Source organism: Orbicella faveolata, unplaced genomic scaffold (genome assembly GCF_042242905.1).
Source record: "Orbicella faveolata isolate gen_17 unplaced genomic scaffold, um_ofav_v1 contig_24, whole genome shotgun sequence".
In the NCBI taxonomy this organism is placed as follows: domain Eukaryota; kingdom Metazoa; phylum Cnidaria; class Anthozoa; order Scleractinia; family Merulinidae; genus Orbicella; species Orbicella faveolata.
In genome coordinates this window covers 8,345,001-8,355,000 of record NW_028301552.1, presented here as the reverse complement: position 1 = coordinate 8,355,000, position 10,000 = coordinate 8,345,001, and the positions used below count along the sequence as shown (strand labels likewise).

Here is a 10,000-nt window from a genome sequence, read left to right as displayed (position 1 = left end):
GGTAATTCTTGCATGGAAACGCTTTCCAGGAGCATCGGTTTTGTATTGATGCGATGTAGTATGCTGGAGCCCTCAAATGGTCGCAGATCGTACCTGTGTCAAATGAAATCTACCACCTTAGCAACGCGAAGAAACCTGGGGTAAGTCTCAACTCGCAGTGGCTTGTGAGATTGCAATTGTTGATGCTGTCCTTAGAAAAGATCCCACAAACGATTGTGAGTTATTGTCTAAACTGTACGGCTGTTCATCCGTGTTGCGGAAACTCCGAGTAAATCAGAAACTTTGCATGAGCAGTATCACCGTGAACGCAAAGAGAAAATGACCATCTCACGCCTGTTTTACGTCAGCCATGCTGGCTGGCTGTTGTGCACAGCGCAACGGCTTTATAAAGAGTTATTCTTCACCTATACATGTAATAACAAGGTCAGGGTAATGCTACCATTCTCGTGCTACAAGAAGTTTAACGAAGGCAAGTGTTCTGTGGTCTATGACCTTCCAATCCGATCTTGGGAGCTACTAGTACCGCAGAAACCATTATTCTTCAACACCAAAAAACTAACGTTTTTGAACTGAAATACACGGATCAATCTAGATATCGATTTGTACCAAGTTTTTCACGCTTCTCAGGTGAGAGGAGTAGTGGCGTTATGGCTCGATTATACTCATAACGTTAGGCTCCAGAATGTATAAATAGGGCTAGCTTTTTATTCACATGCTTTGTGCTGTCCAAACTGAACTTAAAAAGACAGTTCACTTACTGAGTAAGCTGTCGCAACCGGGCTGCTCTAAGCCACCATTTGGAAAAAACTCCGAATGTCCGTTCGTTTGGTCTGCCCCTATGCCTGCCGTACTGGTATGTATCACATCAACATACTTAGCGTCACCAGGATCCAATCGGAAGCTAACGTCATTTTCACGAAAAAGTGGTCCAGCTGGATCTAAACCTGGTTAAAAGAAACAGAAAAATTCCAAAATCGAGTTCCAGCACAACTTCGATATCGCAAGCTCCTAGGTCGTAATTTCAAACTGAAATGAGTTGATTCCCGGAAAATGTGATGGAACGTGAACTTTTGAAAGAAAAATAATATTAATGTTTCTTGCAAAAAAAATAATTTTAACAATTAGCAGTGGCACATTCGTAGAGTGATTGTTTTCAGATCGAAGTGTTGTTCTGTTTAAATAAGTCATTTAGTCTTTTTTTTTTTTGGTACATGTGTTTGGAATTTAAAATTAACTTTTGAAATTTTAAGCGCAAAATGCAATTGCTTGCTGGACTTAATAACGCGATATTGCCAACCAGAATACTTTCTCAAAACCTACCAGTTATGCGACCAAGGGTGATTCCAAGATCCTTCAGATAGCTCCCAGCATATCCTGCGGCTTGAGCTCCAAGGCTAAATCCCACAATGTAGAATCGCTGGGCAAAATCTGGGGAACCGGAGGAGCTGGAAATCAGGAACCTTATAAGTTCTGCCACCTGAGCACCGACAAGCCGAATGTTTCCAGCCGCCTGCGCATAAGGAAACCCGGCTCCGTGAGACCAATCAACCAAAACCACATTGCAGTCTTCACGATCCAGCAAGGCATCCTTTATACTTGAGGGGTAAGAATCTATATTTGCTGGGCGAAAAACAACACGAAGGATTGATCTTTTTTTAGCGCAATCAATCAGTCAGTCAATCAATCAATCAATCAATCAATCAATCAATCAATCAATGAGTCAGTCAGTCAGTCAGTCAGTCAGTCAACCAACCAACCAATCAACTAAGTCAACCAGTCAATGATGAGGAATAGTTTCAAGATTTTCTTGCTGAATAAAACCACTACACAGTAGACACTTACCAGTATAGCCATGGATGACAAATATCGTCCGCCGTGAGATATCGAACTTAGGAGCTGTCAATTTACCTTCATTGATATCATTAACAACCCCAGAACCATACTTGGTGAACATGTGGAACGATGTTCTAATAACGGACGGTTTTTCTGGCAAAAATACGAGCCACGCATTTGTACCGGGTTGTAGCTTAAAGCAGCCGTACTTTCCATAGCAGACTTCAGTTGGTGTAAACAGAAAACCTAGAAAGATCCGCAAACAGTTCTAACTTGTTTATATATATCTTATAAAAGCTTTTTTTAGACTGGTAGGCAGGTAGGCAGGTAGGTAAGGAGGTAGGTAGGTAGGTAGAGTAGGTAGGTAATTGAGGTATTACAGAAATATCGTAAAGAAAATGGACTATATACTTAGTGTCGTTGGCTGAAAAAAATAGAAACTGTTGTTTCGCTAGGTTAAGCGTGACATTATCTAGCTCTTATTAACCGAGCAGGAGGATTGTATGGGCGAATCGATGGAGGTCGTAGGTCTGTACGTACGACCGAGGTCAAGATTCTCCCATACGGACCGACTAAGCTCGGTTAATAAGATGTTTATTATATGACGCAAACAAAAACAATTTAATTCGTTTATGTAACTGATTTGTACTAAGTGACATTTTTCTTGCGAACGGCGATGAGCTGAATTCAATTCTGCCAAAGTTTGTTCGTTCTCTGTACTTTTTTTTTCTCATCAGGCTTTTTGGCACGTCCATAACTAAATTAGTTCGCAATTTTTTCACTGCAAAACATTACCGGTCGAGGTGACGATCTAGATGGGAAAATCTAGATCGTTTTCAATCTCGATTTCAGCCAATCAAATTCTTCAATTTGGTAGTTCCCAGTCCTTGTGAGACAGAGCCATATAATAAAAGGGTGTACTGTTCATGTGACAGCGTGTACATGATTGGCTGAGCCAGATCATTCGACGGGAGAGGATCATGTGCAGGGAGTGACCCATGACAGGAATTGAACTGGTTTATTCTCTCTTCAGGTGGAATGGCCGGGTCTAAGGTTATTTTACTTCAGTGTTTGTAATTAGAGACCAAATGAAATTACTCTAAACTGTAACTGTCTTTTGAAACAAGTCAAACTTTTGTGTCTTGCCCTTTTATTTTTGATTAATAATGTGTTAAAGACGATGACTAGCTTACGACAAACTGAAGTTTGAACATTGAGAATCGCGATTAACGTCGATAAGCTGTGTAAAGCGACACGTAAGTGCATACCCTGTGTCCGGGCCGCAAGTGCGATAAAAAACAACACAATTCTTTTCGTGGTGAACATTGTTCCTTGATTTGACTTTCTCTTGATGTTGCGAGCCCTGCAAGAAATTAGTCTTAATTGGTAGATATATGCAGAGGGTCAACATGTAAGATTTATTCTGTTTTGCACATTTTCAATTGGAAAGGTATACATAATGATAAAATAAGGTCAGCGTTGAGAAAGGAAAATATATAAAGAGCAAAAATTTTGTTAGAAATTGAAATCTTGGTCTCTGCTTGTTTTATTACAAAAAGACAAAATATTAACTTTAGGTGACCTTTCATACGCACAGATTGTCACGAGAAAATGGGAATTAGAAACAGCTGGTGAAAAACGCCTTTTTAGGATTCAAAGAAACAGCTTTGAAACGCTACCTCAGATAGTATGCATAGCCGAGTCCCTGACTGATTTCTGCATGTATTATTTCTACATGTAGTTAAGAAATATTTTATCACAATCTTTTATATAGTTAAATGATCAGACGGGAGTTGGAGAAGGTGGCAACTAACATTGAAAGGTTTTGCTTTCCGCGAACTTTCGTGAAATTAATCTGGTTTCGTGTCATGAGTCATTGGTCAGGGAGATAGGTGTTTCCATGGCAAGAATCAGTTTTGACTGGCATGTTTTTCAAAGTTTGCATTGCGTCGTTTCTAATGAAGAAAATTTAAACTACCATGCTGCACTTTTACTTTTTTAGTTTTCCTTATAAATTAGACTATTTTAGAACCATTTTTTATAGGTTTTTTTAACCTTTTGTCAGAGTAATAGAAGTGCAGGACTTCGGCTATTCGGAAATGATAGCGTTTTTTCTATATCATGTTGTTGACCTCAAAGGGAATATTTTTGGCCGTGCAATAAATCCTCCAGGTTTCACGAGATCATTTTAATGCTCTCACAGTAACAGGGCAAGGACCAGCTGGCAATTCTGTTGTACATGTTATTTCGTTTTTGTGCGTGAGGTTGTTGATTAGCAGCTAGCTACCTGAAGGCTGAATTTGTAAATGTCTTCATAGCTGGAGGAGGCAACGGAGGTTTTCAAAGCGGCTTCATATTGCCTTTGAGCGTAATTTACGAGTGTTAAAGAGTACCAAGACACTGGGTTATTTGTTTATGCGTTTCTGTGGAGGGGGAAATATCTGATATAGTTGGAATGGACAGTAGCTGTGCTTAATACGTGTGTAACGCAGCTGCTATTTGATTATGATAAAATTAAACGAGGTTTACTTTGGCAATTGATTTTCATTCTCCTTTTCAGTGGCGAAAACTCAGCTTTATCCTCAACGGCGAATTTTGAAATAAACGCTTTGAATTAGTAAGTGGACATTGCACTAACATCAACACACAGTATTTGCATTAACATTTGTCGATAATATTAAGATCTGTAAATTTTGTTATCTACCTTAAATCTTCTTCTTGACGAAAAAACTCAGAAACTCAAGAAAGCCAAGCTCTGCAGGGAATTAATGAAACAGTCAAGATGACATCAAGTATTTTTTTTTTTTTTACTTCGTCACAAGCTGAACTTACCTTGCTCCGTTTCTGGGAAACAACTGAAGGGTGGTACATGCCTAAAGGCCTTTCATCAGTTATGAAAGCAGTCCAAGTTGCGTGATTGGCCCTGTGGTACGGCATTTGACACTTATTTTTGGCAGCCTATACCCTGATCCTAACAATAACGTGTTAATTGATCTCGTTTTGACGCGTAGCCGTGATTATTCACGCCCAGCTTGATTGCACTTGATGACTTGTTGAAAATTGAGGCCACAATTAATTTGAATGTAAGCCCAGCGTGAGAAGTAAGTCGTCGATTTCTTTTGTTTGGATGCTGGGCTGGTTTTACGGCATTGACACGTGACACTACGCCAGCAGGAAACAGCATTGTCTGCTAAGTTGAATGGGGACAACACTCTTTTTTGATTCACAATCGATGTACATGTAAGCTTATTATTACAACTACGGCTGCATACGTGTATGCAAACGAACAATTGCGCCTGCGTTTTTATGTTTGTTATTCTGTAATCCTTGATATTCACCTCTGAAAATTATACTAAAACAAATATTCGCCTCAGGCTCAGTGAATATTGGTGAATATTCACCAGAAGAGATTAGCTCAAGCTATTCGAAAAGTGGTCGATTTAGATCAACGGGAAGATTCCAAACAACCGTGAGAAGAGTTTAGCCTAAGCTACGCAATGTGTTCGATTTAGGTCAACGGGAAAATCCGAAACATCAGAAGATATTAGCAGTACGTTTTTTTCCTTGCAGACTGTACTGCTGTTACTAAAACTGTCGACAGGCAAATCGAGTTTGAACGCAATTCCGCAAGTGGTCGCGAACGTAATTTTTTAGTAATGTTTAAAAAGTAAGGCGAAATATCGCATTAGCCAGTAAAAACATGGGCTTTGGAATTTTCGAGAATTCTTCGAAATGTCGTTTGAATTTTCGCTCTATTTGCTTGTACTGCGAAAAAAACTAAGCCACGACAGGGCACAGCATTAACCGTAAATCAGAGCGTTGCTTTGATCTATTTTCTTCCAAATGTGCATGCTACATGTATTTCAGAGAACGGAACAAAATCCTAATAATAAATTTACGTGCAAGCGTTGCGCTAAAATAAAATAAAATAATTAATTGGGTCTTGCGTAGTAGACCGAAGCTCGCATACAGCTGCGTTATCACGAGCGCTTCACAGGGATGTAAAATTTTCCTCTGGTGAAGTTCAGCCGTTAAAAAAAAGGAAACTTAATTAACAGGGTCCACTTCTATTGCACGGAAAATTAAACAGAGTATTTACAAGTTTCTCTTTCCATCCAATTGTTTTTCAAGTTTGCGGGAAAAAAAAATATAGAAAATAAGTGCACGAAAAAGTAAAGACGCGACTGGACGCTTTCTAGCACAGCTACATTGTACTTCACTCAAATTCGGTTAATGTAATCCTTTGGCCCTGTTGTTCGTAATTTGTTCCGATTTCGATATTAAAGAAAATTATTTGCTATCGGATTCCCATACAAATATTAGATGTAATTTCTGACGCTCGTGACTACCCGAGAAGATCGGTGACTTCTCAAACCATTAATAATGCGTCAATCTAAAACAAAGAAAATCAGAGCTGTGCGGGAGGTTTGGATTTGCGGTCTTAATTGGCATCCTAAGTTTTTGTTTTGGTTGAGAAGATATATCAAACACGAGAGACATTGGTTACTAAAAACACCTCGAATTTCGTCAAAAATACTGTCTCTCGTGTTTGATATATTGCTTGAAAACTGTGACACTGAAGGTCTATGGCACTTGCCAGTTGGACAATTGAATGTTAAGTTAATTAGTTTGAGGACCTTTGATAAGCTAGACCAGCTCGAATTTTCTCCTGGGTAAGTTCTTAGCGAGACAAATGTGATTTGCACAGATAGTCATGGTCTAAGTAAATGATCATTTGTTACTGAATCGATGACCTTTTTTTTTTCTAATCGTTAAGACTTGTTCTTCGTATTAGGTTCTCTCAGTAAGAGTTTCTTCACACAGATATTGTCGCGGTTGTCATAAAGATTCATAAGCGTGTGGGTGTTTGATGGCGTCATGGGATGTTCACAAGACGATAAACAACTTGAAGTGCTAAAAATGCATTTTGTTCTTCACTTTTACTGATGGAGTTTGGCAAGTGTCTTTTTTCAGTAAGAGTGGTACATAAACAAATGGAATGCTACCAGTATTGCAAATATTTAGTAATATATTCTGAAGTTGTCCAAAGCTAGGTATTAATAAGTTAAACTCACATGGTCATTCATACAACTACTTTACCATTTCAGCCTATTATTACCGCAGCTTTTTTCCAATTTAATTTGTAGCCCACTATAGTCATGTATGATATACCATTTGAAAGCTATTGATCTGTGAATTCCAAATAAAATGTCATCAACAACTATGCTACGAAATTGATAGCTTTGATAAATGATGGCTTGAAAAGAGAGAACGAAAAAGTTCAAAAAAGTAAAAGTCTTCATAAATATTAGGCATACCTCTAAACTATAGCTTTTTTTTTCAGCTCTCCATTTCTCTCTCTAATCATTGTAGAAAAAGTTCCAAATCTTCTAGGGGTTGATGTATTTACGGTCATAATTTCATTCTTTCAACGACAAGATCTTTATTGCATTGTAGATTATTTTGCTGCAAAAATCTCATCGAAATCTGCCAGACTTGATCCAAACGGTGAAGTCACAAGCACATAAGAGCACTCCCATTGCGAAAGGGTTAAGAAGTATGAAGGTTTCATTGCTGTCATAAAAGAAAAAAAAAAAAAAAAAGTTAAGATAAGGTAAAATTCGAAACAATTTCGAAATGAAGATAAGAAACAACTTTTAGCTGGTGGCTTTGAACGTTGGCTTTTAAAATGAATTTTCCGGTTTTTATTTTAGTGTATGGTTTGCATTTCAAAAGCAAAAAAAAAAAAAAAAAGCTTTCTGTTAGATGTCATTGTAATGTTTTGGTTTTTTTCCGCCGGATGAAATTTCCTTTCATTACGTTTCCTTCTAGGATTTGTTGTGTTTTACACGCGTTTCCCTCTCTTTTTAAAGGTTTGTCATTTTTGAGTCCGTCACATAGTATTAAAGCGTGAGAAATTTAAGCATGTTTTCAATAACATATGTAAGCAATAAATTGGTTCCTGACACTATGCAATTACCTGTTTTAATAATGAATGCATCTTACCGCTTCTCATTTAAAAGGGCAACTACTAGTGTCTCGCTCAATGTTGTGAATTATCATCAAATATTACTACTCTAGCTTCTGATTGGCTTAATTAACCCGACACATAAATGCTAAACAGTTACGCTTCAAATGTAATTTACTTCAATTTTTTCCAGTCTGTTTGCATAAGCTTCCAGTCCCGCTGGCAGTTAGGAAATAAAAGAATTGAATTGAGAACTGAATTGAAAGATGGCGTTAGCCCAGCTCCTGTAAGAATAAGTTTTCTTTTACCATGTGTTCTTTGTTCCTCTGGTTCGTTTTATTTGTCTCGTCTGCCGTGATCTCCGAGTTAACCCAAGGTAAGTTCAGTTGCTCTTCCTTCTTGCTGTTTGCTTGTGTTATAGAATTTAACCATTTTCCCTTGTTTCATATTAGGAACATGAGTGGAAATATTTAGAGGAAAAGACATGTTTCTATCACTCAGCTGAATCACGAAACAAATTCTCTATTTCCTATAGGAAGCACTACTAGATAAAGAAAATAACTCGTTATTTTCGATTATCAAAATGTTAATTAACTTTGATCTCAGCATCATTAATTCAACAGCTCAAGGTAGGCTCTGAGCATTTATCGTTTCTTGGTGATTTTTCCTCGACCCTTTATTGCAGGGTGCATTCTATGATATACCTTCATTTCAAAATCAAATTATATGCTGTATATTCGGGGCAATTTGTTCTGAAAATCAATTCCGTTTTTTTCAGTCGTTTATGACCATTCTTGTTTGCTCGTGTATTTTGTTGCTTTTATTTTCAGAAAAAAAAAATATGAATACTAATTAATTTGTGACGTCCGCTGCAGCTGAATACAAAATGATTCGTCGGATATAAAGCTCCTATTCCTAGGCGTAAAAAAAAAAAAAAAACAAACAAAAAAAAAAAACAAAAACGGTGGCTGAACTTTTTTAAAAAGTGTTTTTATTTGCATCCCTTGTTTTTTGGCTATTTACAAACGTAACGTACTCAAAAATAAATTGAGATCACCAATTCATGTTTTCTGGCAGGTTCGATACCTGGCCGGGTTATTGTGTAGTGGCAAGACCCATCACTTTCACAGTGCCTCTCTCCACTAAGGAGTGTATATGGGTACCGGGGGATTGTTGGCGTCCGAAGGCAGAATGTTGGGAAGTAATCTGCGAAGGATTTTATATCCAGGGGGTTTGGGGGGGGGGGGGGGGGGAGTAACAGTACTCCTGACCAGTTCATGCTATGGAAACTGGAATTAGTAAGCGCCGAGAGCTATGAACTGGCTGGTTTTAAGAGGCTCTTCCAGCATAAACGAATAGTGACGCCACATCAATTACTTATGCGTGGTCAATCTCAGTCTCGCATCAGGGCGTCTTTTTCTGGAAGATATTTAAGGGTTAATATATAAACATCCCTCTATCGTCATTCAGTGGACAGGCGTAAGTGTCGACACGAAAACGCTTGCCGGACTGAGAAATTAATACCATGTCGTGAACTAACCTACCAAGGACATAAAAACAAACAAATAACTAACTAGGTCGTCTTGCTTGCATGTGATCGTCCACTTGACTCTGAAGTTGACTTCTGCTCAGGTTGTCGAGACGTCAGTCACTAACAACAGTTCTTTTCAGAACTTCTTTCACCCAGACGATCACCCAAGACGAACTACTAATACTCCTGTGTTCAAACCATTTACTACAATACAACAAACTGCAACAACACAAACCACTGATAGTTTCTTGAAGTTTTAAATTATTTCTCTTTTATGCACAGGATCGATATTTCTTCGTCATTCCGAGGACACCTGCTCAATTTTACTCACCGTCCGAAAACATGTATTCGTAAAAGATGAGTTCCATTATCTGAATGTGGGACAAGTTGGGACATTCACCCTATACGATGCCTTTGGTTGCACCTTTGAATGCCTCAGCAATTCTTCGTGCTTTTCAGTTAACTTGGCCATCTCCAAAGGAGCCGATGGAAAATTTTGGTACAAGCTTCTGTCTTCTGACAAGTACAAAAACTCCACAGAGCACAAAGAAAACATGACTTCACATCACTTTTTTATTATGGTGAGAGGCACTTTTTGAGTTCTTTTATAAGCGATGGTAAATAGTAAATGTGAGACTTTGCGAGAAGGCGAGGCCAGCGTTTTTCTG

At 38.2% G+C, this 10,000-nt stretch overlaps 2 protein-coding genes and 1 pseudogene across 3 annotated transcripts in view; 1 reads left to right on the top strand and 2 right to left on the bottom strand.

Moving 5' to 3' along the window:
- Positions 1-3,159, bottom strand: part of LOC110055272 (pancreatic triacylglycerol lipase-like) — a 7,356-nt pseudogene extending 4,197 nt beyond the window's left edge. The window contains exons 1-5 of the transcript XR_016208059.1: positions 3,102-3,159; positions 1,843-2,079; positions 1,321-1,620; positions 738-944; positions 1-93 (exon numbers count right to left, since the gene is read on the bottom strand). The exon at positions 1-93 is cut by the window's left edge and continues 126 nt beyond it. The product of XR_016208059.1 is annotated as a pancreatic triacylglycerol lipase-like (transcript). The remainder of the gene's footprint in view (positions 94-737; positions 945-1,320; positions 1,621-1,842; positions 2,080-3,101) is intronic.
- Positions 1-10,000, bottom strand: part of LOC149110238 (uncharacterized) — a 154,326-nt gene that overhangs the window by 24,400 nt on the left and 119,926 nt on the right. The gene's annotated exons all lie outside the window — the stretch shown is intronic.
- The window catches only part of LOC149110249 (uncharacterized), a 3,380-nt gene continuing 1,490 nt past the window's right edge, over positions 8,111-10,000 (top strand). The window contains exons 1-2 of the mRNA XM_089292966.1: positions 8,111-8,177; positions 9,615-9,913. Coding sequence (XP_089149092.1) covers positions 8,111-8,177; positions 9,615-9,913 — 366 coding nt within the window. The remainder of the gene's footprint in view (positions 8,178-9,614; positions 9,914-10,000) is intronic.